Source organism: Dasypus novemcinctus, chromosome 6 (genome assembly GCF_030445035.2).
Source record: "Dasypus novemcinctus isolate mDasNov1 chromosome 6, mDasNov1.1.hap2, whole genome shotgun sequence".
Taxonomy (NCBI): domain Eukaryota; kingdom Metazoa; phylum Chordata; class Mammalia; order Cingulata; family Dasypodidae; genus Dasypus; species Dasypus novemcinctus.
Window position 1 is genome coordinate 121919119 of NC_080678.1, and position 27935 is coordinate 121947053.

General features: G+C 40.3%; 2 protein-coding genes and 1 pseudogene across 6 annotated transcripts in view; 1 reads left to right on the forward strand and 2 right to left on the reverse strand.

Moving 5' to 3' along the window:
- The window catches only part of LOC101434656 (zinc finger protein 596-like), a 112487-nt gene that overhangs the window by 36304 nt on the left and 48248 nt on the right, over positions 1-27935 (forward strand). The window lies entirely within an intron of this gene.
- LOC101434230 (prostaglandin E synthase 3) lies at positions 16651-17617 on the reverse strand. The gene has a single exon (XM_012521564.4). It carries the CDS (start codon positions 17438-17440, stop codon positions 16958-16960), a length of 483 nt encoding a protein of 160 aa, XP_012377018.1. The 5' UTR covers positions 17441-17617; the 3' UTR covers positions 16651-16957.
- On the reverse strand, positions 26753-27780 carry LOC101438923 (zinc finger and BTB domain-containing protein 44-like; annotated as a pseudogene).

The window sequence follows — 27935 nt, forward strand, 5'->3', positions numbered from 1 at the left end:
CCGGAGAAAGGTCAGTGGCGGTACTGGACGGGGGAGGGGTGGTGATTAGGAATTGGCTGTCGCTGTTGCTGGGGGAAGGGGCAGGGTTTAGGGATTGGTGGCTGCTGTTGCTGGGGTGGAGGGCAGACTTGAGTTTCCCGCCCACGCCTGGCTGTTGCTGCTGTCGGGGGAAGGGAAAAGGGCAGACTGGATTTTTCCGCCCACGCCTGTTGCTGCTGTCGGGGGAGGGGAAAAGGGCAGACTGGAATTTTCTGCCCTGCGCCTGCGCAGGGAGAAAGAAGAAGGGTGCTGCCCCACAGGCATCGTGTGGCGCCATCCGGGAGGAGGGGCGGCTGCGGAAGCATGGCTGCCGAGAAGGGGAGACCCGAGGGCACTCTGCACCCATGCTGAGCTCCCTTCAGGGGTGGCGGTGAGTCCGACCAGCCACCCTATTATGGGGGCAGCGGCTTGGCCTACCACGGCCGCTCCCCCGCCGGGCCAGCAAACCACTCTTCAGCCCGAGGGGTGACCGCACTCCCTTAAGAACTATTTACTGGCCTTATCTTCTACTTTGTCATCCCTCAGATATTGAGGTCTACTAGCTCTGACTCAGCCTCTAAACTCTGCAGTCCACCAACAGTTGTAAGGGTAAGGCCACATTGGGAAAATAGGAATAGAACTACATTAGGAAATAGGAATTGCAAGTGCCTTCAGATAAATAAATAACTTAGGGCTGTCTCCAAGGAGAGTGCCAACAAATAACTTAGGGCTGTCCCCAAGAAAAGGGCCAATAAATAACATGGGACTGCTCACAAGAAAGGGCTTTTTAAAAAAGAAAAAAAATAGATATGCTATCTTCAGCTAACTGCAGTGTTTCGCTTCTATGCCTGCTCGCTTGTTAGTAACCTCCCCCCTCCTGAAAGGGTATAAAAACACCTCTTCCCTTAGACTCGGGGCTGCTGTCTCCTCTGTGTAGGATGAGACAGTTGCTGCATGGCTAATAAAGCTCTCAAATGGAACTTTATTCAAAGTCTGAGTCTGGTCAATATCGCTAATCTATAACATATTGACCTGGCAGCTGAGTACTGATCAAGTCATGGGAAGATTCCAAACTCCAGCCAACCTGGGAAGGACCTTGTCAAGTCTTGCTGACAACTGAAACAGCAGTCAAATGGCAGAAAAAGGCTGGACTCATTACACTCGAGTAAAGGGACCAGTAGATGATCCAGACAATAATAACCAACAACACTGTCTGAGTCCTGGGAAATAACTCCAACTTCAGATCCCTTAAAGATCACTCTGAGAAGGCAGTAGTTGGGAAGGCATATCAGAAAGGGGGAGGGACAGGTCAGACTCTATATCAGTGAACTTTGTGGGAAAATATTCCTCCACTTAGAGGGAAGGCCATTATCTATATCCACCTTGTCTAGTGCCTTAAGAGACTAGCAGATGAAGGACTTAAAGTTTCTGAAAATAGGAATATTTTTACTGACTATGATGTTTCAGAATCAGGTCATGACAAACCCCATTAAATTGATAGTAAATACAACCAAAGGCCTAGAGTCTCAGACCATGCAATTTGTTGCCTGCCAAGTGATAAGGTGTGGAGATTTAAGACAGCAGCAGCAGCTGAGTGGGCAAAATAAATATCTATGCTCAGAGTCACCAAGATGTTATCTCAGACCACCCCCCCCCCATCTCAATTGGAGCCTTGTGTGGTGGACTACTTCTGTACAAGGAGTGGACCACTGGGAATGAAGGAGGCCATACTCACTCGAAACCATTAGAGGACAAGATAATCTTTTATAAAGGTAATAACCCACCTGAATGCAAAGCCTCCAGGGTAACCTGGTAGTAATAACCATTAGAAAGGCAGACAAATTCAGCAGTAACAATCGTTATTTTTCCCCTGACAGAGTCTATGGATAGGGGTGGACATTATACGTAAAGGTCCTCTAGGGAAGATCTGTATTCAAATCCTTCTTCTTCCTGTGGATATGATGTCAACAATATCCCCTCCAGCTAACCCTTCAGAAATATCAAGGGAAAACCCACTAAAGGCCAGTTCCTTGATGCAGAATGATTCCAAAGCAGTCAGGATGCTTAAGGAAGAGAATTTAAGGCAGACCATAGAAATAGATATAGGATATGTAGACACAAATGCCTGGGCAGAATGGATCAAATACACAGTTCAGAGTCTAAACAAAAGCAACTATTTTCTTGTACACAGGCTGACCTACTGTTTATATTGTTCCCTTTCCATTAGGTATGGAGAAGGATGAAAGGAATTTTAAGTACATAATATTCCTCTTCCAGAATGCTACTTCGGGCAAAAATGGTAGTACATTATCCTCTTTCTTCCCACTGGTCAAAAAAGGAAACGTCAAGGCCATACCCACCACCCACCTAGGCCCAGGGAATCACTCTGCTTGTCTCTCTAGACAGTGGGAAGGACTCTGGGACCTTGGAACCATGGCCTCATGTACACAAGTGTGGAATGTGAGCAATGATAGTACTGATAATTTCTCCAGTTTGGTCATACCTTGAGCAGATTTGTAGGGGTACTGTGGAAAAGGTGTTCTCCAACCAATACTGGCTGAGCGGTGGGGTGGATCCTGTGCTCTGGTCCATTTGGCTATCCTATTCACCTTGGTATTTGAAAAAGAAATTACTATAACATCCCAGAGAGGGAGAGAAAAGAGAAGCCTACTTGGTTCTTTTGAGGAGCAAATTTGGATAATATGAGGTCCTGAAGGAGTCCCAGATGAATTTAAAGCTAGAAACCAGGTAGCAGCTGGTTTTGAGTCATTCTTGTTCTGATGGGTCACCATTAATAAAACTGTAGATTAGATTAATTACATTTATTATAATCGAGATTTATTAATTACACCAGGATACAGCTAATGAAACTGCAGGACAATTAAATGCTATTAGCAGAATGGCATTGAAAAATAGAATGGCCTTAGATATAATGCTAGCTGAGAAGGGGGAATTCTGTGTTATGATTGGAGATAGTTGCTGTACATTCATTCCCAATAACACTGCCCCTGACAGAATTATCACTAAAGCTTTACATGGCCTAATAGCCCTATCCGAGGAATTAGTAGAGAATTCTGGCATTAACAATTCACTCACAAGATGGCTTGATACTTAAGTTTGGAAAATGGAAAGGGGTTGCACTGTCCTTCTTAACTTCCCTCATTATTTCAGCTGGGGTGCTTACCACAGTCAGATGCTGTATCATTCTATGTGCCCAAGGGCTAGTTCAAAGACTGATTGAAACTGCCCTAACCAAATCTTCACAAAGTATAGACAAAACAATCTGTACCCCTTAAAGAAGGAGATCCCTATGTTAAAGAGTGTGAGATAATTCTTAGAAAATTTGAAGAACAGAAATGTGGGAGATACGGAACCGGGCGGGGCCGGTGCAGGCCGCGGTGGCGAGAGGCGGACGCTGGAGCTGGGCCGGGCCGCTGTAGCGAGCGGAGCCGGGTCAGGCCGCGGCGGGTACGGAGCCGGGCGGGGCCGGTCCAGGCCGCGGTGGTGAAAGGTGGACGCCGGAGCTGGGCCGGGCCGCTGTAGCGAGCGGAGCCAGGCGGAGCCGGGTCAGGCCGCGGCGGGTACGGAGCCGGGCGGGGCCGGTTCAGGCCGCGGTGGCGGGAGGTGGACGCGGGAGCCGGCTGGGCCGCTGTAGCGAGCGGAGCCGGGCGGAGCCAGGCCAGGCCAGGCCGAGGCGGCGTAAGGAGCCGGGCCGGTCCAAGCCTCCGCGGCGGGCGGAGCCGGGCCTGCGGAGGGGTTTCTGTTCTTTTTTTTTTTTTTTTATTTTACTTTATTTTATTTTATTTTATTTTATTTTTTGGAGCATCTGCAGTACTGGGGAGTTCGTGGGCCCTGGGCGGCCTATTGGGGGTTTGTGGGAAGGGAGGTGCTTGCAGACCCATTTGGGCAGACAGACGGGGGGTTTTAGGGCAAAGCGGGGGGAAGTTGTTGTTTTAGATAGTGTTGCAATTGTGACACGTGTATACCTGTATCTCTCTTCTCCCTATCCGTTCCCCACCGTTTGCCCATCCTCTTTTTCTTTCTTCCTTTCTTCATGTTTTTCTTTTTTCTTTATTATAATTAGTTTTTTTTTTTTTTCGGTTTTCTCTTTCCCTCTTGTCCCTCATCTTCCATTTATTTTTATTTTAATTCAAGTATACAATAGGTGCTACAAGGAACACCTCACATTTGCTGGGGTTTCTGATCCTCCACTGCCTCATTTCTGTGTGAACTGATTTAGGCTACCTACACTATCCCCCTTCCCCTGCATCTTGATATCCACTATCATCTACTGTCTCTCCTATATTCCACCCCCAACCTCCCGTTCTTTGATCCACAAAGTGTCTAACTCTTAATTTCTAATACCTTTGTTCTGTTTTCTGTCTATTATCCACTCTTGAAACTATTACCTCTCCTTTCTTTCTCCCTCTCTCATGAAAACAATAGCTTTGTAGTTCATACCAAATTCCTCCCAAATTCAGTCATCTACTTCATAAAAGGTACTCTACCTACAGCTATAACTCTATACAATCTACATGAATCTAACCTCCATCCTTCCAGATCTCATATTCTTGATTTGTTAACATACATCACCAATACAACTTTACACTTTTCCCTTGCTTACACAATTGCCTTTCCCCAACACTAATACTTTCCTCTAAAGTGAACTTAACCAACAAGTAACTAGAATAAGAAGAAAAATCTGACAAAGAGAAGATATAACACCTATGCAAAAATAACAACTAATTAACCTCCAAGAGCAGACAAAGAAGCTAAAGAACTGATTAAATTCGTCAAAATAAAGAGATGACCAGAAAGCAACAAAAATCTACAAACCAAACCAATAATCAGGAAAACATGGCTGAATCCAATCAACAAACCAATAATCACGAAGGGGAGCAAAACTTGGCACAAGCAATGAAAGATCTTAGAACATTTATCACCGACAAATTTGATGCAGTAATGAAAGAGGTTAACAACATGAAGATATCACTTGGAGGGGAAATTGCAGACATACGCAAAAACATAACAGATATGATGGGAATGAACACCACAGTTCAAGAAATCAAAAATACACTTGCAGCAAATATCAGCAGACTAGAAGAGACAGAGCAGAGAATTAGTGATGTGGAAGACAGTACATCAGAAATCAAACAGATAGTAGAAGGGGTCAGTAAGAAGATAGAAAAAATCCAATTAGGATTTAGGGACCTGAATGACAATGCAAAACGCTCAAACATACGTATTATAGGCATTCCAGAAGGTGAAGAGAAGGGAAAGGGGTCAGAAAGAGTGTTGCAGGAAATAATGGCTGAAAACTTCCCAAATATACTGAAAGAGACAGATGTACATATCCAAGAAGCACAGCGCACTCCACAAGTCATAAACCCCAACAGGCCCACCCCAAGACATATACTTGTCAAATTATCCAATGCTCAAGACAAAGAGAAAATCCTAAAAGCAGCAAGAGAAAAGAAAACCATCACATACAAGGGAAGCTCAATTAGATTAAGTGCTGATTTCTCTTCTGAAACCATGGAGGCAAGAAGACAGTGGTATGATATAGTCAAGGTACTAAAGGAAAGAAATTTCCAACCAAGAATACTTTATCCAGCTAAACTAGCATTCAAATATGATGGAGAGTTCAAAATATTCGCAGACAAACAGAAACTGAAAGAGTATACCAACAAGAAACCTCCCCTTCAAGAAATTCTAAAGGGAGTGCTGCAGGAAGAAAGGAAAAAACAGGAAAGGCAAAGTTGGAGGAGAGTATAAGACCAACAACAACAACAAAAAAGACAAAAAAAAAATACAAACAAAATATGACAAACACAAATCCAATCAAAGTATGGCTAACACAAATAATTCCTTGATAGTAATAACACTGAATGTCAATGGATTAAACTCACCTATCAAAAGATTCAGACTGGGACATTGGATAAGGAAATATGACCCATCCATATGCTGTCTACAAGAGACACATCTTAGACCCAGAGACGCATGGAGATTGAAAGTGAAAGGCTGGAAAACAATCATACAAGCTAACAATAACCAAAAAAAGGCAGGAGTAGCTATATTAATATCAGACAAAATAGACTTTAAATGTGAAACAATTGTGAGAGACAAAGAAGGATACTACATTTTAGTCCAAGGGAAAATCTGTCAAGAAGATCGAACAATCATAAATATCTATGCCCCTAACAAGGGTGCCTCTAAATACGTCAGGCAAACGCTGGAAAAACTAAGTGAAAGAATAGATACATCTACAATTATAGTGGGGGATTTTAATACACCACTATCAACTCTGGACAGAACATCTCAAAAGAGAATCACCAAAGAAACAAAACATCTGAATAGTATATTAGAGGAGCTCGATCTAATAGACATATATAGATCGCTACACCCAAACACAGCAGGATATACATTTTTCTCAAGCGCACATGGATCATTCTCCAAGATAGATCATATGCTAGGCCACAAAGAAAGGCTGAACGAATTCAGAAAGATTGAAATCATACAAAACATTATCTCTGACCACAGTGGAGTCAAGCTGGAGATTTGCAAGGGACAGAAGCCCAGATTTCACACCACGATTTGGAAATTAAACAGCACACTCTTAGAAAAACAGTGGGTCAAAGAGGAAATCTCAAAAGAAATCAATGACTACCTTGAAACAAATGATAATGATAACACAACATACCAAAATTTATGGGATGCAGCAAAAGCAGTACTGAGAGGGAAGTTTATAGCCATAAATTCATATATCAAAAAAGAAGAAAGAGCAAAAATTGAAGAACTAACTGCACATTTGAAGGAATTAGAAAAACAACAACAAAGCAACCCAACAGGAAGAAGAAGGAAGGAAATAACAAAGATAAGAGCAGAACTAAATGAAATAGAAAATAAGAAAGCACTTGAACAGATAAACAAGACCAAGAGCTGGTTTTTTGAGAAGATTAACAAAATTGACAAACCTTTAGCAACACTAACAAAGAAAAAAAGAGAGAAGATGCAAATACACAAAATAAGAAATGAGAAAGGCGATATCACCACTGACCCCACAGAAATAACGACTATCATAAGAGGATATTTTGAAAAATTATATTCCAACAAAAATGACAATCTAGAGGAAATGGACAAATTCCTAGAAACACATAAACAGCCCATATTGACAAAAGAAGAAATTGATGATCTTAACAAACCAATCACAAGCAGAGAGATAGAATCAGTTATTAAAAATCTCCCAACTAAGAAGAGCTAGGGCCAGATGGCTTCACAGGTGAATTCTACAAAACATTCCGGAAAGAACTGACACCAATCCTGCTGAAAGTATTCCAAAACATCGAAACAGAAAGAACGTTACCCAACTCCTTCTATGATGCCAACATTACCCTAGTACCAAAGCCAAACAAAGACATCACAAGAAAGGAAAATTACAGACCAATTTCTCTAATGAACCTAGACGCAAAAATACTTAACAAAATACTTGCTAATCGTATTCAACAACACATTAAACGTATTATACACCACGACCAAGTGGGATTCATCCCAGGTATGCAAGGATGGTTCAACATAAGAAAATCAATCAACGTAATACACCATATAAACAGATTGAAGGAAAAAAATCACATGATTATATCTATTGATGCAGAAAAAGCATTTGACAAAATACAGCACCCTTTCTTGATAAAAACACTCCAAAAGGTTGGAATACAAGGGAATTTTTTGAACATGATAAAGAGTATATATGAAAAACCTAAAGCCAATATTGTTTACAATGGAGAAATCCTAGACTCCTTCCCTCTAAACTCAGGAACAAGACAAGGATGCCCACGTCTCCGCTCCTATTTAACATTGTCTTAGAAGTACTTGCTCGAGCACTGAGGCAAGAACCAGAAATAAAAGGCATTCAAATTGGAAAGGAAGAAGTCAAAATTTCATTATTTGCAGATGACATGATCCTATACATAGAAAACCCTGAGAGATCTACAACGAAGATTCTAGAACTCATAAATGAGTTTAGTAAAGTCGCAGGTTATAAGATCAATTCGCAAAAATCAGTACCATTTCTGTACACCAATAATGAGCAAGATCAGGAGGAAATCAAGAAACAAATACCATTCACAATAGTAAATAAAAAAATCAAATACTTAGGAATAAATTTAACTAAAGAGGTAAAGAACTTATACACCAAAAACTATACAAGATTGTTCAAGGAAATCAAAGAAGACCTAAATAAATGGAAGACTATTCCTTGTTCATGGATAGGAAGACTGAACATTATTAAGATGTCTATCCTACCAAAACTGATCTACACATTCAATGCAATCCCAATAAAAATCAATGCAGCCTTCTTTAAGGAACTAGAAAAACTAACTATGAAATTTATTTGGAAAGGAAAGAGACCCCGAATAGCCAAAGACATACTGAAAAAGAAAAACGAAATTGGAGGAATCACACTACCTGACTTCAAAACATACTATAAAGCCACGGTGGTGAAAACAGCATGTTATTGGCATAAGGAGAGACACATAGACCAATGGAATCGAATTGAAAGCTCTGATATAGAACCTCACATATACAACCACATAATATTCGATAAAGCCACCAAACCCTCTCAACTGGGAGAGAGTGGCCTATTCAACAAATGGTGTCTGGAGAACTGGATAGCCATATGTAGAAGAATGAAAGAGGATTACCATCTCACACCTTATACAAAGATCAACTCAAGATGGATCAAAGACCTAAATATAAGAGCCAAGACCATAAAAACCTTAGAAAGCAGTGTAGGGAAACATCTACAGGACCTTGTAATAGGAAATGGATTTATGAATATCTCACCAAAAGCACGAGCAGCAAAAGAACTAATAGATAAATGGGACTTCCTCAAAATTAAAGCCTTCTGCACCTCAAAGGAGTTTGTCAAGAAAGTAAAAAGGGAGCCCACACAGTGGGAGAAAATATTTGGCAACCATATATCTGATAAGAAACTTATAACTTGCATATATAAAGAACTCCTATATCTTGAAAATAAAAAGATAAACAACCCATTTAAAAAATGGGAAAAAGACTTAAACAGACACTTCTCCGAAGAAGAAATACAAATGGCAAGAAAGCACATGAAAAAATGTTCCAAATCTCTAGCTATCAGGGAAATGCAAATCAAAACTACAATGAGATACCATCTTACACCCATAAGATTGGCAGCTATGAAAAAAACAGAAGAATACAAGTGCTGGAGAGGATATGAAGGAAGGGGAACACTCATCCACTGCTGGTGGGAATGCAGAAGGAGCCAACCATTCTGGAGGACAGTATGGCGGTTTCTCAAAAAACTAGCCATAGATTTGCCATATGACCCAGCAATACCACTGCTGGGTATATACCCAGCAGAACTGAAAACAAGAACACAAACCGATATATGTACACCAATGTTCATAGCAGCATTGTTCACTATTGCCAAAAGTTGGAATCAACCCAAATGCCCATCAACAGATGAGTGGATCAATAAAATGTGGTATATACACACAATGGAATACTACTCGGCTGTAAGAACAAACACACTACAAACACATGTGATAACATGGATGAATCTTGAGAACCTTATGTTGAGTGAAGCAACCCAGACATTGAAGGAGAAATACTACATGACCTCAATGATATGAAATAAACAAGCTGCCCTAGATAGCAAGAGACTGAACGATAGGCTTACAGGAAATCGGAGGGTGGAGGAAGGATATGAGCCGATGTCTGCAGGGGTCGAATTTAAGACGAGATGGTGGTAAGTATGAACACAAAGAAGAGATAAAAGGGGGGCAAGGGGTTGCCTTTGCTTGGGGCTTTGCGGGTTTGAGGGTGGCTGGGGAGGGACGGATGGGTAACGTTGCCCAAAATTGGGGGGAGGGAGGGGTAGCATACGAACACAGGAGAGGGTCAGGTGTTGGTGGAGAGTAAAATGCCGAGAAAATCATATCAAAATATAATAAAGAGGGTTACCTGTTTAGAATGCTCGGAGGGGAGGGTGTGATGCAGGACGGGCTCCTGGGGAATGTCTAAATGCTCATTCTGCCAGAGTGGGTGACACCATGGGGTAGAAACCCAAGTAGTGAGAGTGGGGGTGGACCCACATCCTGGGGAGGACTAATGCCATCAAATAGAGGGAACTGTATCCCTCGAGAGAAAGGGTGGCTCCCAGGGCATTGGGGCAGTTGAGTAAGTTAGGCCCTGAACACTATTCCATCTATCTCTGGAAGTGGCTCCTCAGGAAACGGAGGTTGGCTATCACAGAGGACACCAAGGTGGAAGGGAAAATGGACGTTAAATGTGTGGAACCAAAGTAAATGGGGGGTAAGAGAGGAGTTTCTTGAGAGTACACAAGGATGGATATAAAACATGTAATATTACACTATAACATATAGGAGATGACAGACTGATAATGTAAACCATAATGTAAAACATAGGATAACTAAAAATGTAAAGAACTGTGTATCCTAAAGTATGCACCACAATGTAAGCACAGATGTCACCTTGTTAGAAAGCTAATGTCTCAGACTCTGTACATCACTTTAAGTAAATATGATATGAATAGGGCGTAAGAGTATCACTGTGGAAGGGAAAAGGTTTTCTTGTGGATGTGTGGGAGTGCTGTATATTATATATATACATTGCTGTGGTCTAGGACTCCTGTGAAGAAAAGCTGAATAATTGGGGGGGGGGGGGAAGAAAAAGATAGGATGTGGAATTTTTTCAAGTCAACATTCTTTATCTAAGTTCTTTATCTAACTTTATCCAAGTTCTTTATCTATCCTTTAAGCTCATCGCTATATGCCATTCCCTAGTAAGGGACCATGAAATTATATTGGGCTTCAAATTTCGGGGAGTTCTGGATCACAGAGTGTTTCAACAATGGCAATGGAGGGATACTGGTATGGGGTACCAATGACAGGTGATATATGGCTGACAGGGAGCTGTACAGAACATATGTCCAGGATGCATGGTAATGTTTGGATATACTCATAGTGGCAACAATTAAAAACCACAGTAGGGGGGGTACTGGGTTCCTGGCCAGTGGTGCTCTGTCGTGGTCCCTAGGGGAGCAGCGACAGTCTCCCAGGTACAGTGGCGGGGACCGGGAGGGAGTGAGGGTTCAACAGTGAGCCCCGGATGCTAATGACTATGCTTGTGAGCTGATAAACCTAAAATAAGAACAAGGCCTAGAACAACTTTGTGCCTGGGAATTTCCTCCTGTCAGCCTTCATGTTACTCAAATGTGGCCAGTCTCGAAGCCAAACTCAGCATGTAAATGCAATGCCTTCCCCCCAGCGTGGGACATGACACCCGGGGATGAGCCTCCCTGGCAACGAGGGACCACTATCAACTACCAACTGATGATGCAACTGGAAAATGACCTTATACGGAAGGTTCAATGCGGATCAGCAGAATATCCATGTCTACATAAAATACCATGACTTTAAAATGCTGTTTGACCTAAAGTAAGGGGGAAATGGAAAGGAGAAATGAGTTTATATGGCTACGAGTTTCTAAAAAAGAGTCTGGAGGCTGGCAGAAGGTTTGCCCTCAAGCACAACTGAGCTGAGTCAGAGAGACAGATAAAGCAGATACAACCCCCAGATATTGGTTCCTTTGAGGGCTAAAGAGACCCACGGGAGTTATGGTCATGGCCGATGGGGTTAACTACCAGGGCAGATGGCCCCTCTTTGGAAATGGTGTTTATGTGTGATGAATCTGGACTCAGATGGGATCTCCCTTCATAAGACTTTCATGCCAATGTGCTGGAGGTGCAGTTAATGTTGGGGTTTAAGATATATTTATGGGATTTGAATCTCTGAACTGACAATGTGATAGCCAGGTCCTGAGCCTCAACAGATTCCAGCACCTACAATCTGATTTATTGGACTTACCACACTCAGCTAAGATGGAGTTGAAGAAGGACAACCACCACACCATGGAGCCTAGAGTGATTACAACTGAAAATGGGAGGATTGCATCCAGCATCTAGGTGGAATCTGACCCTCCTCTTGACATAGAGGTGCAATGGACACAACCAATCCAATGTCCACATAGAAGAGGTGGCATTGGAATGGGAAAAGTGGACATAGTGGACGAAGGGTATGGGGAAAGGCAGGAAGAGATGAGAGGTGGAGGCGTCTTTGGGACATGGAGGTGCCCTGGATGGTACTTCAGAGGCAATCACCGGACATTGTAAATCCTCACAGGGCCCACTGGATGGAATGGAGGAGAGTATGGGCTATGATGTGAACCAATGTATATGAGGTGCAGAGGTGCCCAAAGATGTACTTACAAAATCCAATGTATGTGTCATGATGATGGGAACGAGTGTTTTGGGGGGGGGGGAGAGGGGGGTGGGGGGATGGGGTTGAATGGGACCTCACATATATATTTTTAATGTAATATTATTACAAAGTCAATAAAAAATTAAAAAAATTAAAAAAAAAAAAGAAATGTGGAAACTAAAAAGAGTTTAAAATAAAGAGGAGTGATTGTAAGAGATGGAGATCAGTTTAGTTTTCACATAAAGGAATAATATATTAATTAATGTAACCTGGCAGCCTACTGCCACTTCTGGGTTAAGCAGGAAAAAAGGAAACCAGCTCAAGCCTGTCCTATAGCCAGTAAAAAGGATGCACCAGAAAGAGCTAAGTCAATACCAATTCAGCACTAAATTCCATACCTTATTTGGCAAAAGGAACAGGTAAAAGCCAGAAGAGTGGAAATGCGATGGGGGAAGGCATTAATCAAAAACTGCAGAACTTATATGGTAAAGTTAAATTTCCCAGATATGTTGTAACCCTCTGAAGTACCAATCTATGGAGAAACAGAGGAAGGGCTAGTGTGCTAGGCTTAGGGGTATAAAGAGTGTAATTTTCTTTGGGGTGCCAGCCACATTTTTTGATAGTGCACCCCTTCTTGCACGACTGAGAATAAATTCTTTTCTTCTCCACAATCCGGTGAGCCTTATTTTCTTCCAAAAGGTGATTTCTTTCTTACAGTCCTCAACTATTTTATTTATAGCCCTTAAATCTTGGATGAACCTGTACTCTCCACTTGTACCAGGCTTTAAAGCAGGTAGAACTGGAGTATTATAGGGTGATTTGCAAGTTCAGATCAGCCCCATGGCCAATAGCCATTGAATTATTGGAGCTAACCCCATTTTTTGCTTTAAAGGGAAGTGGGTACTGCTGGATATGAATTGACTGGGTGTGAGGTTTTAACTATTTTTACTGGATTTGCACACACAGAGTGGCTGGGAAGACCTGTTGCCCAAACCAGTGTATTTATCTGAGAGTCTATTTGAAGGGGTAGTTATTCTCTTCATGTCCTCCTCCTGCTTCAGCTAAAAGGGCATCCTGGAGGGCCCCTGCTTGGATTGTTGGAACTCTCACATTTAGATATCATTTTTAAAAGTGATTTCTGCTTGAAGTTTAGCTAAAAGGCCCCTTCCTAAAATGGAGATTGGACACTCAGGCATGTAGCACAATTGGTGAACCTGGTTATTTTCCAATGTAGCTGCTTAAAGGGGCTAAAAATTGTAGTTGTGAAGTTTTTCCCATGACTTCAGAAATGGTTTCCTTTTTAGTAAGACGGCTTAGTTGTTCATTAACTACTAAGTAGCTCTGTATCCATGAGTAACTTGACTTGCTTCCCTCCCACTCTTGCAATTACCCAGGGTTCTTATTCCAAGATGGGGATACTGGGCGGAAGGCTCCAGTTCCTGAGCTCTAGACTCCATCATTAAGAGCCACTGTGGGTTTCCCCATCACCATCATTTGGGGTTTTCCTTCTTTTAGCTTGGGGCACTCCTTTTTCCAGTGACCTTTATGTTTGCAATAGGGGCACTGTTGTGGTTCTGAGTTTGGTGCTCAGAACCATTCAGGTGTCCTGGCTTTATGTTCCCAAGATTGCCCACATGCCTTGGTATCCTGTGCACTATTACCAGTGCCAATAGCACTGCTTGCTGTTTCATCGGCTTCTGTTGTTTTTCCTCCATGGCTTGATCCCTATTTGTCTACACTTTAAAGGCCATTTCCACTAATTGTGAGATAGGCATACAAAGCTCCCTATCTAACTTCTGCAATTTCTGATGAATATCAGGGGCGTTTTGACTAATAAAGGTTAAATTTACCATGAATGTATTTTCAGGCTTTTCTGGGTCTATGCCTGTATATCTGCAAAAAGCATTAAAGATATGCTTTAAGCAGAAGTATATTCATGCAGTTATTGTTGGACCTCCTGTAATTTAGTGATTGATTTTTGCTTTGGAGCACCTTTCTACAGTCCAGCAAGAATGCAGATCTTATAATGATCAAGGTGTTCATATGGCCTTGATCGTTAGGAATCCAATGAAGATCAGTTTCAGGGACTGCCTCCTTTGGGGGGCCATAAATAGGGTTTTGAGGTGCCACCTGCCTCAATGCCTCAGCTTCTCATTGTACTTCTTTCAGGACCATATGCCTTTCCTCAGGGGTGAGGAAGATAATCATAAGGGCTTGTATATCAACCCAGCTTGGGTTGTGTGTGGCAAAAATGGAAACAGGGCCTTTAATTTCTTGGGATCTGCACAATAAGCCAGAGTGTTATTTTTCCAATTAAACAAACCAGAGGTGGTAAAAGGAGTATGGACAAAAAGAAAGCCTCAGTGGCATCCTTGATCATCAATTCCATTTGGAACTTGCCAGAGCAGGAACTGACCTACAGTCTCCTTTGGGTTGGGGGTAGGGCTATACTAGCCAAAAACAGCTCTACTCTGAGTATAAGAGGGAGATTGGAGGAAAGGCCCATATGGAAGGGAAAGAGGGCCTGATACCTCTAAGGGAAGTATGGGTTTTGGTGGTGGCCCTGGTGGGGAAGTAGAGGTGGTCAAAAATGAGGTGGCGGGGTACTTAAGGAGTTCATCAATGGGTTCTAAGAGAAGGGATCCCAGGACCTCAACTGTTTTTGTAACTATGGCTGCAGGGGACCCATATATTAACCCACAACTCTTCCTAGTTTCCTTATCTTTCTACAACTCAAAGAAGACTTGAACATATGGGATTTCTGCTCATTTCTCTTGCTATTTACTAAACAAGCCCAACTGCAGTATAGTATTAAAATTCAAAGACACATTTTCTGACCAAATTTCTCTGTCATTTATATATCTAGGCCAAGTTTCATTACAAAAAATAATTAAAATTATTTTCCTGTAATCCAAATCCCCCAAATTTAGACCAATTTTTCAGGATGCATCCTGGTAGGGAACACTCAGGTACCAATGCCTCATTCCCCATGGTGGCAGAAAGAGACAGAGAGAACAGCCAAAATAAAGGCAACAGGCTTCCCCTTAAAGGGAGAGAGGGAGTGGGACTCAAATCCACAAAACCTCTCCCACTGTAACCAAACCTCCACTACCTTAGTGAAGGTAAACTAAATGCTAGCTTGCAGTTAGCCGAAACCAAACAGCAGGTCTCCCTTCTCAGGTAGTGAGGGAGTGGGACTCAACCCACCAAAACCTCTCCCACTGTAACCAAACCTTCACTATTTTAGCAAAGGTAAACCAAATGCTAACTCATGGTCAGCTAGAAGAAAAACATAATGAATAAAGGAATGATCTCACCTGCCGGGGGAAGGAAATGACCTGGTTCTCCATCCTAACCTTATGAGACTTTGTTCCTTTGGTGGCTGGAAAGGGGCTCTGCCCTGGGGAACCCCTGAGTCCTTGGGAGAATCCCCAGCAGCTACTAGATGCCGGGATGCCTCAGTGCAGACATCCCCCTCTGCAATTTTCACCTTGGAAGCATTCTCTGGTTACTATTTTTATTTATTTATATAAGTCCCATCAGAGTTGACAATTTATTAGACTACAAGGCAGGACCTTTATAGATAACCAGAGATAGCATGAAGAAAACTCAACACAAGAGTTAGGCAAACTCATATTTATTACATCTGCCAAAGTAAGGTGCCAAGGCCAAAACTAACGTGACTCCGACTTGATTTCTTTCTTTTTTTTTTTTTTTTTTTGATAGCCAAGAAGTCTTCCAACAGTTTATTAGAAAGAATGTAGACATTTAAAAAAATCCCACTGTCAAGAACACAAATTGAGGTTTCTCAGCCCTGGAATAAGCTGAATCAAAAAAAAAAAAAAAAAAAAAGAAATAAAAAATCCAATAGTGTATTTAACATTTTTTTCACTCATTTGCCATACTGCCAGTGCAAATACAAATTTGGTCTAATGTACAGACTCTCAAGCAACATGTACAGCCTTTTTTTGTCCTCCACACTAAGAGATGTAAAAGCCTAAGGGTTAAACAATACCAAAAATACAGGCTTCAAAAACCATCTAGGTTAGGGCATTCACTAGTTTTAGCTAAGATACATCTGGAACATTGACAAGTGATCACTTACATACAATAATGTGAAGTAAATTTTTTGAAAAATAAAATTTTAATGGAACAACCCTGAAGGATACACCAGAGGAATAGCAGGTTAACAGTTTACGGTATCAGCCAATTTATTTCAGCCACTTTGTCCATGTTCTAAAATCTAAAATTTAGTTACCTTTCTCTAAGCTGAGAGCTTCCTATCATGTCAGTTATCTATGTTATGAATAAAGGAGACTTAGGTGAAATGTTTTTATTTATTACAACTGCTGTATCAATTGCCTAGGATCTCAACAGCTTCATGGAAGTCTGGGAAATGTTCATGCATAAGGTTATTGCCTTAGCTGACTTAAAATTGCCCCATACAATGGTACATATCAACCCTTAGTGAAGCCTTTTAAAAAACAAACAGCTTGAAAAAATGTGTTAAAGGAGGCAAATACAGCATTTGCCTTTAGAGCTATCAACTCAGGAATTTTCTCAATCATGAAATCTTGCAGAGAAGTTATTTTTCTTTCTCAAAATCCCAATGATGACAATATTCCTTACTCCAGATCTGGCATTTTTTCATCATCGCTGTCTTGTGAATCATCATCTGCTCCATCTACTTCTGGTAAATCTACATCCTCATCACCACCCATGTTGTTCATCATCTCAGAGAAACGGTCAAAATTAGACATGTCTTCATCTGAATCATCTTCCCAGTCTTTCCAATTATTAAAGTCCACACTAAGCCAATTCAGCTTTGCCCTTTCTTTTGTTAACCTTGGCCATGACTGGCCAGATTCTCCTTTTCGTAAACAACATAGGATTGATCTGTCCGTTCTTTTATGCTTGGAATCATTTGGATCAATACAATGAAAAAGATCAATTTCATTTAAATGCTTAAAATTATCACTGCCTCCAAGACAACTGAATGTAAGTTTGGATTTTTCAAAATTTACGTTAACATCTTTACTGTCTTCAACACAAAATTCAATAAAGACATAGTCCCTTCGATCGTACCACTTTGCAGAAGCAGGCTGCATTGTGAACGGGGCAAGGGGCGGGCGAGCGGGTGGGCGGGCCTCTCTGGCTGCAGCTGCTGGGGAGTCGACTCCTCTCCGGTGTTTTCTCCCCGGTTGTGGCCTCTTCACGCTTTCCTCAAGCGACGGTGGCGGGCTTGGCCTGGGTCCCCAGAATGCACCGCGCGGAGAGAGCGGCTCCTCCGGTGGGGAGAAGAGGAAAGCGTAGGAAAAGGGGCGCGAGGACGGAGAATGAACGTGCGTGCGTGCGTGCGTGCGTGCGAGCGAGGGGTGGTGAGGCCCCGACTTGATTTCTCAAGCTACATTTTCACTCTTTCTTAAATACCCAAGTTATTAGTTAGCATTTGTTTTGGTTATACATTAGTTTTTATGCATATGGATGAACACACATAGCTGGTTATATAATTGTATGATTAGTATATTCAGGAAATCATGCTTACACATACATTGCATGATCAAGAAAGAGGTGAACAACTCCACCCCTGGGTGGAAATTTTCTTTGTTAATTAAGCAAGTTGAAGTGAGGACAGCAAGGGGTTTCTTCTGCACAAGTCCTGACAATTAATTGAAGCTGGTTTTCATACTTCATTGCTTCAACAGGATATTCTTAACCATCAAATGTGGAATTTGGCAAAAAGAGAGAGGGTTGCATCTCATTAACTTCTGATTTACATACAATTCTTTCCTTTGTATTCTAGCAAACAGTAGAGAAACAAGTTACTTGTTTCAGGTATTCAGTCATTTTATATCCATCAGAACTGCTGGGCAGTGCCTTCTAAATCCATCAAAATGAAACCCTGACTAAACTCAGTAACTGTGCAGTCAAGGTTTGTTTCCTGGAATGTATCACTCATTTGATTTACTAAGTGTTTTCCTTTTACAAGGGGAATGCAAATAGTGGTTGCATTTTCTGAAAGAAAAAGACAAGTTTAGAATATGGGAATAAGAGCAAAGTGTGGCTTTTCTTGGAACTTGCCTCAGAATTGACTTGGCCTCCAGGTCCTCTCTTATTTTTTGGATTACAGGGCTGTTCTCCAAACTATGAGATGTGGCTTTGCCTTCCTCATTACCCTTTACTATCAATTTCCATATATTGATTCTATAATTGATTCTATTTCTTTCATCATTCAGATTTTTAATTTAAAATACAATTTGAGGGAAGCCAACTTGGCCCAGTGGATAGGGCATCCACCTACCACATGGGAGGTCTGCAGTTCAAACCCTGGGCCTCCTTGACCCGTGTGGAGCTGGCTCATGCACAGTGCTGATGTGTGCAAAGAGTGCTGTGCCATGAAGGGGTGTCCCCACATAGGGGAGCCCCATGTGCAAGGAGTGTACCCCGTAAGGAGAGCTGCCCAGCACAAAAGTTCAGCCTGCCCAGGAATGGCACCACACACATGGAGAGCTGACACAACAAGATGACGCAACAAAAAGAAACACAGATTCCTGTGCCGCTGACAACAAAAGAAGCAGACAAAGAACACACAGCAAATGGACACAGAGAACAGACAACTGGGGCGGGGGAGAGGGGAAGGGGAGAGAAATAGAAACAATAAAATAAAATACAATTTAAGTGTTCATAGTCTTAGATGTAGCAGATATCACCTGCTTATTAAACATTATACTACATTTCTTTAAGACATGCTTTTTCCTCAGTCATGCTACTTGTTGCCCCCTGAACATCTTAATATATTTGAATTTTATTGGTATATAATTTTTACATCCCCAGGTATTCAATTCTCTTTCCAATTGAGGCCAGCCTTTTTCAATGAGCAACAGTTAGTAAGTTTTTCTTCATCTCCTGCTCACTCTGCAATATGCTCTGATATAGCTTACACCGTCACCTCATATATCCCATACATCTACTACCCTTGAAAGGCTCATTATTTTCATCTCAATGTAACCAATGAATCCCTTTTCACCTTTAAGTTTCCTCAACAAATCCCCTCATTTCCTTAATCTATAATCTAATTCTCTCCTGGTCTCCTAGGTTGCTTCACTCTCTTGGATTATTTCTGGTGTTTCTACATATTGTCAGGCTATCTCTGAAACATTAAATGTTGAATCTCATCAGATCTCAATCCTAGCCTTTCCTTTCTTTCAACCTAGGCAATATCTTCAATTCCTTCAACCTTACTTATCATCTATGTTTATAGAATTTACTTACCAGTCCAAATATCATATCTAATTTCCAGACCTGAAAATATATTCTGCCTTAAGATTCTCAGAATTTTATCATCAGTAACTTAGGTGGACTCACATTTTAAAAATCTTGCTCTTCTTAAGTAAAACCAACCTTATTGAATGAGCTAACCTGGCACACAGTGGCTCAGAAACCTTGGAGCTATTCTTCACTCAAAATATTATTTCTAAGAGAGATGTTCTCGTCTAAACTGGCTCTTAAACTACATAGGGTAAGTTTCTCTGTTTTAATCACTAGTATGCCCTTGGACAGGCCTAGCTCAGAGTTGACCTCCAATACTTACACATTAATGAACAAAGAGATTATCACTTTCCTGAAGAATATGTTCTGGAATTAAAGGTGACTAGAATAGTCCATAGGTTTGGCACTTGGTGGAGCAGAATAGAAAGACATCCCAAACTAAGCTAGGAAGTGAAAGTGATTTTATTGGTAAATGGAGGATAGGAGATCTAACCAATCTCAAATCTGACTCCACAATGAGGGGTATTCTTATAGCAGTTATACAGGTTGGAAGCAAAGAAAGTTAATCATTGAGTTGAGATCACTGGGAAGGATTTGGACAGTTTCTCTAGTGTTCTGCTCTGGTTAATATTACAATACATATTGTGCCTGGTGCCCATCATGGCCCCAAGGTACACCTTTCTAACCAGCCTTGGGGTAATCAGAGGCACTGGGTTGTCCCACAAATCCACTGTGTGCTATTTGGTGCTATCCAGTATATTCCTGGTCTGTTTTCTCAGTCAGTTCCAAACAATTCAGCAGGCTGCAAAGTGATTCCTGGCAAATTTCAGGTAACAGGTATACTAGTTTATGACTAAGGGAAGGATTGTGCTCTGGGAGTGATTCTGTTTTTCCCAAAACAGAGGTACTGCTTGACTTAATTTACCACAACCAGAGGCGAGCCAAACCATACCATCCCAAACTTGAAAATGTCCAAACTCTTCTCCTATGGTTGTCAGTTTGATCATGTAACTGAGAGGAATACTGCAAAGCAGTTCTATTAGTAACATTAATAAACAATCAGAGACCAGGTTTTATTTACTGGTCAATAATCAGGCTTGGCTCTCCTTATATCTATGGTATTTAATGTTCCTTCCCATTTTTTGCATTACTTTTATAAAATACTTTAAAGCTTTCCAATCAGTAACTTGTAAGGGAGACATCCCAAAGGTAATCCAGAAACACCTGAAGTTGGCTGCTGTCCACAGACTCAAGAATTGGACTGGTTTATAGAGTTATCATAAGAATGATCCCATTGGAGGAACTGACTTTTGTCTTGTGATTGTACAGTTAAGGACAGGAGATAGAGCATATATCAGAGTTCAGTAATCGTGTTGTTGAATCAATTTTCAGACAATCCTAAATAAATAAAAATTTTTAAATTATCCAAGATCTCAAGTCCCAGGAAAATGAGAAAAGGTACAATTAACAGTAAGAACCATAACCACCAGTTACTTACTACTGAAGATTTTTTAAACAAATATTTGAGTGCATCCAGAGAGTGGTTCACAAGTATACTGGATATATATACTTGTGGATCTTTGGGTGGGTCAATGGTAATGGCTACTTTTTGAGTAAGTGGTGGAGAATCACCTTCTAGGATTGGTTGTGGCTTGATTCTGCTACGGTGGATCCATGGTTTTAGGCCCTGTAACTCAAGAGAAGGGTGAGTGACAAGCAACACCTATTTGGGATTTAATTGTCGTTGGGGTAGTTTTCTGCACGTATACAACCACACCCACTCTCCAGGTTGATAATTGTGTAAAGGAGTATCAGTGGGGACCTTAAGGTAGTTGGAAGCATAATTGTTTTTCAGTTGGGATAGCTCCTAAGAATTTCACATATTGTATGGTGGCTAGTTCAGAACTAGGATGCATATTGCTATCATATTCAGCTTTTAGAAATGACCTTCTATAAATTATTTCATAAGGTCTTAAACATAGCCCACTTCAGGGTGCTACTCTTTATCCTCAGGAGGGCTTTATCCCATTTTAGTTGTGGTTCTAGGCAGGGTTTTGCTAGATATTCCTTTAATGTTCAGGTCATATGTTCTGTTTCTACTGTGGTTTAAGGCCTATAAGAAGAGAGAAGTCACCAATCAATGCCCAGCAAATCACAACCCCCTCTGATTACTTTAGACATGGAAATGATTAAAACTGAATGGATAGAGGGAGTCCAAACCTAGAATAATTTCCTTTAGTAGACATTTAACAACTTTATGGGCTTTTTCTGTCTGTGAAGGCTTCCATTCATCCACTAAAATTGTCAACAAACACAGGTATCTAAAATTTTCTGGGGTCTTTGGCATCACAGTAAAATCAACTTACCAGTCTTTTCCACCCAACCCTCAATATTTTACTCCTTTTGATTATGTGGGGATTTACTGTGGGGTCAAGGATTCACTTGAGTACAAGTCACACATTGATCAGTTTTATTTTGAATGGTTCAGGATAAACTGGGATTCCCCCCCCCCCCCCGGGAACTTACTAATCCATTTAGAGTTTCACACCCATAATGAGTAATTTGGTAAAAGTATGTTATGATTGGTTTACAGAGTCTTTCTGGGGCAAGAATTTTATATAGATCATCATGGTCATGACCACTTGCTAACCATCCTTGTTCTGTTAAATTTTAAAATTCCAATTCTTTGTCCTTGCCAAGCTTTTTTTGAATATTGAAGATTCCCAAGTCTTTCAAGCTCAGGTCCCCATTTACTGGGAGGTAACAGTTTGAGTTTTTGATAAAACATGACAAGAGTTGCAGAAGGGTTTTCCCTCTTGGATATTTCTTTTGCTGCACTATCTGCTAGCTTATTGCATCTAGCATCTTTGCTATTATTAGATGGATGTCCTTTAGAGTGGATGACTACCAGTTGTTTTTGGTTATGAAACTGCATCTATCCTGTTTGTTATATACGTGACCTTAGAGTTTCCTTTTAAGCCACAGTCATACTCAAATAATATTTCTAGTTACAAATGTGCTGCAATTTCGCATTTTCTATTCTAAAAATTGTGACATGGAACTGTGTAACATAGTAAAAGTATGTGTGAAAAATTACTATGGATAAAATTGCACATACATGACTTTTTCATTGAAACTAAACAAATGTATGTTAATGTTACAAAATTTTACTATCAGACAAAAAGCCCATGGTAAGTGCAAGAAACTAGACACAAAGCACTACATATTGTATGATTCTGTTTATATAAAATTTAAATATAAATCAATTTAAAGGATAAAATTAGATTGTGGTAGAACTGGAGAAGGACTGCTAATGTATGCATAGTTTTCCTTTTAGAGTAATGAAATTGTTCTAAATCTTTTTGTGATGAATGCACAAAATTTTGATTGTACTAAAAGACATCGATTATACACTTTGGATTATACTTTGGATAGAATATATCATAATAAAACTTTAATAAATACATACTTGAACAAGAACAGCAAGAAATAGCAACTGTAAGGCAAGGGAAGCATAGGGAGATTGAGAGTTGAAGAATTTTCTTATTTGTTTTTGTTTATTATTAATATTGAAATACTGAAAATGCACTGAAAATGATTGAGGTGATGAATGCACAACTATGTGATTATATCAAAGTCCACTGATTGAAAAACTGACATCTAGCAGTTGCAGGATTAAATCTTCATGTTTAATATTACTGGTAGTGGTTAGCAAACCAACACTCTTCCAAAAAGCTCCATAGGTGTGCAGGATGGCAAAAGCATATCTAGAGTTAGTATATGTATTTGATTTTTGTCCTGCATTCAATAGCAGGACTCTTAAAGAGCAATTCAGTTTTTTGTGCTGAAGTTCCTGGGAGCAAAGACTCTCCTTCTAATATTTCAGTGGGAGTGACGACCGAGTAGTCCGCCTTGTGCTTTCCATGATCCATGGAACTGTTCCCATTAGAGAAAATTTCTGCTGGGTCTGATAATGGGACATTAGTCTGTTAGCAGAAAGCTCTGGGTTCTGGGCTTTAGATTCTTGGCTTATGTCACATAAAGGAATTTAAGGACATGGTCTTTGGTAGGCAAGGGAGAAAAGGGTGTATTAAAAAAACAAAGAAAATGAGAAAAGTACATGGTCTGAAGCATGGACTGTGGGCATGCTCCAGAGAGAGATGTGTGTGTGGGGCTCCAAGTCAGACCCTTTAAAAGTCTTACCCATTGAGAACTCTGTTTCCTGGAGAAGGCAACAGACTTGAGCTGCTCTGATAAGTAAACAACTGGCCTGACGTTTATTCCAAATTCTTATACAATTTGTCCCAATGCAGTGCCTTGTCATAGGTCAGGGAGCCTCAGGGCTGGGGCTGACAGGAGCTCTTGAAATTTTTGAAATTCTGGGGTATATTCTAAAAGATACTTTTCTTCCCTCTTTAAGGCTCCATATGGACATTTAGCAGTGGGTCCAAAATTTGGTATCCAGAGCCTGCCATACCTAAAAACCATATAAGTACTTTCTGTTTTGGGTCTCTGACACTTAACATAAGATTTCCTTTCTCCTGGGCAGAAGGACTCAGTCCTTCTGAAATTTAAAGCCCAAGGCATTTTATTTTTTAATTTTTTAAACTTTTTATTTTAATTTCTTTTTTAAAGACACATAGATCACAAGAAAAGTTACATTAAAAAATATAAGAGGCTCCCATATACTCCACACACCCCCAAACTCAAGTTATTTTAAATGGGTTTTGAGTGGGCTGGTGGCCTAACTTTGACCTTAGGCAGAGGGAGGAATAGCCAACCAATAGGAAAAGATTTTTAAGCCATCACCCTAATTAATCAACCAATCTGATGCCTCCCAGGTAGTATACTCTATTAACATAAAATGCTAATCTAGCTTGGAAACCCCAGTACATGCTCCCTTGTGGAACCCAATAACTAACCATTTTGAGCATTGCAACTTAAGGCTCAACCACCAGTATGGCTACACAATGAACCTATATCAAGCACAGCCCCAAAGACCTGGGCACACTTCCATCTTTGTCCCAGGTGCACATCCATTGTCACCTGACCAGCCTTGAGCTGTAATGCTGAGGGCACTTCTACCATTGCCCAGGCAAGGCTTGAGCTATAATATTGAGGGCACTTCCATACTCATCACAGCCAGGCTAACACACAAGGTATAACACTGTGAACTCAAGCTATAATACTGAGCTGTACTCAAATAAACATCTGTGTCTTCAGATGTTTCTTAATTCTGAAATCCATCCATCTGAACTGAGGATCAAAAATGGCAATAAAAGATATGAGTTTTCTTTACAGGAACTTTATATTCTTTCTCTGGTAGTCTCTTCAGCATTACTCTTGTGTTTTGATTTGAGGCTTCCTGGGTTTTGCTAGCTATATCATCAACACTCAGAAGAAAATGTCCTTCTTGGAGACATATTCATTTTAAGTCCTTGGACAGTGTCTGTCCAAAAAGAGTTGGCACATTTTTGAATATTTGTGGCAATACAGTCAAACAATGTTGTTGTTTTATTCCAGTATTGGGATCCTCCCATTCAAAAACAAAAAAAAAATGTTTTTTTGATTCTTTCTCTAAGGGTACACAGTAAAATCATCTTTCATTTCTAAAAAATGATCAAAGCTTAAACATCTAAGGTCTTGACAAGGAATATATATGGATTAGGCACTATTGGGTGGATGTCTTCTACCACTTGATTATCAACTCCTAAGTCTTGCACAGATCTCTACTCTTGTGTGCCAGGTTTCAGGACTGGTAAGATGGAGAGGTTAAAGTCTGACAAGCAAGGTCTGATTAGGTCCCAAATGAGGAACACTTTTTTTTCTTTTTCAGGCATTTATAGCTCATCAATTACAACTACAAATTCCGTTGTTCCTCTAGCATTCAGAAAGATATACAGATGAACAAAGATTCATTAAATGACATAAAACAGGTCTTCTTATTAATAAAAAAAGGAGAAAAAATGCTTAGTCATAGTCATACCTCACAAAATCTAACCCCATATTACTTTTTTACCTTTAGAATTAATATACTACCAACTTTGCTTTTGGTACAAAAACATTACAATATTGTTATTAATATAATCCATGAAATACATTAGTTATATTTTTCACATGTACTACCACATTCTTAACACCCTGAAGAACATTCCTGTATTTATCTTATTAACTACAATCCTCATCTACTTCCAAAATCATTGCTACACATTCCCAATATTTTCCTCCAGCTATTCTCCAAGTAAGATTAACCTTCCTAGACTCCTCATTTCAGCCACAATCACATCCATAAACCAAAAGTGTTTCTTACATTCATTATAAGGTTACCATCAAGTCTGACCATTGTTATGCATTTACATTTGATCTTATTAAACATACTACATACTTCCAATATCTTCTTCCCCTTCTTATCCCATTCCATCTCTGACCAACCTACACTTCATAGTTCAACTCTGTAAGTCTACTCATCATATTCAGTTCATATCAGTGAGACCATGCAATATTCCTCCTTTTGAGTATGGCCTGTTTCTTTCAATACAATATATTCAAGGTTACTCCATGTTTTCATGTGCTTCCCCAATTGACATTTTCTTATAGCTGAATGATATTTCATCATATGAATATACCACATCTTGTTTATCCATTGATCAGCTGATGGACACTTAGGTTTTTTCCATTTTTAGCAATTGTGAATAGTGCCACTATGAACTCTGGTGTGCAAATATCTGTTCAAATCAATGCTTTCAGTTTTTCTGATATGTTCCTAGTAATGGGATTGCAGGATCATATGGTGTTTCTATATTTAGTGTCCTTATGAAGAATCAGATCATCTTCCACAGTTGTTGCACCATTTTATACTCCCACCAACAGTGAAGGAGTGTTCCTATTTCTCCACATTCTCTGCAGCACTTGTAGTTTTCTGTTGTTTTTTAAATTGGCATTTTGTGGGGGGGTTGTTTTTTTTTTGCATTGAAAGTAATTTACAATTTGTAACATTTGCTTTTGGCCCATCAACTGCTGTTTAAATGTATTTTCTTCCCCAAATTGTAAATGAAAAAAAAAAAAAACTGTAATGCTAATAGCATTTTTTAAGAAAAGTTTAGTTATCATATTTTACCCTTCTTTACATTTCATAGCTATCTAATAGGCACTTAAAAATATTTGCTGAATTGGTTACATAGTATCATGAGAAACACAGAAGACATACTTATGGAGGAAGACTACGGATTAATGAGGAGATCCTCTTGAACTTGCTCACTTCCAAGTACTGTCAGCTGATCAAACAGAGAACTCTGAGATGTACGGACAGGCTGGGAAACTTCTCATGAACATCCTCTTCACTTAACTTTTTAACTTTGATATGGATTTCTTCAGTACACAGAGGCAAGCTAGTTATTGTGCTCTCATAAGTCACATACTCAACCATTCTTCTACATGGCTCAGATGGGCAAGAAAATTATAAAGTCCAGGTATTTTCCACCTGCTTAACCTTTTCAGGCTACATCATTTGATCAACTCCAAAAGTAAAAGTTCAAGGAAAAGCTGAAGAAGCATCAGCTGGTTGATTTCTACTTTATGAGTAGGAAGCTGAAGAATTCAATACCTGAGGTGAACTTGTTTGTTTGCCACACTTTCCAGGACTTTCAGGAAACATAACTATGTAGCTTTTATGCATTCTCTGGAACTCTTGGCAAATAGGAATGATTCTGTCACACTGCACTCTGAAGACACAGGAATAATGCTTCCAACTTGATAAATAAAATTAGTTGGAATTATTTTCTTTTCCAGGATCTTGACCATTTTCTGGTTGGTTGTTGGGTGTATTCCATAAAATGCTTGATTTCATGAACACCAAGCAGGTGCTGGCAATATTAAATATTCATATGTAGTTGGAGTCAGCTAGAACATCAATAATATTTTCTCTGTTACTTGACAGAGTGACTGTGTAAGCATATTCTAACGGGTAGAAGCCAGTCACTGTAACATGATATAAACCCAACACAATCTTGTTCTCATCCTTGGCTAGGTCCAGAAGCTTGGTGGGAAAGAAATCACTGCAAGCCACTAGGGCCACCTTATGTGCCCAGAAGAATTTGTCTTGGGCACATGTAGTAATATCACAAAAATGTCCATCATTTTGCAGCATATTTAGCCTTCCAAGCATTTCCTGGCTGTTGGAAGAGAAGTAAATATTTTATCACCCATCTCCTTCTTCCTCTTCTACAGATGCTCTTTAAAGTGCAATGAGTCAGAACTGCCCTGCAGAAGTGGTGTGTGGCCTAGGACCTACTGCTGCTGCTGCTCCTACTCTCACCAGGTCTGGCTGGTGACCTA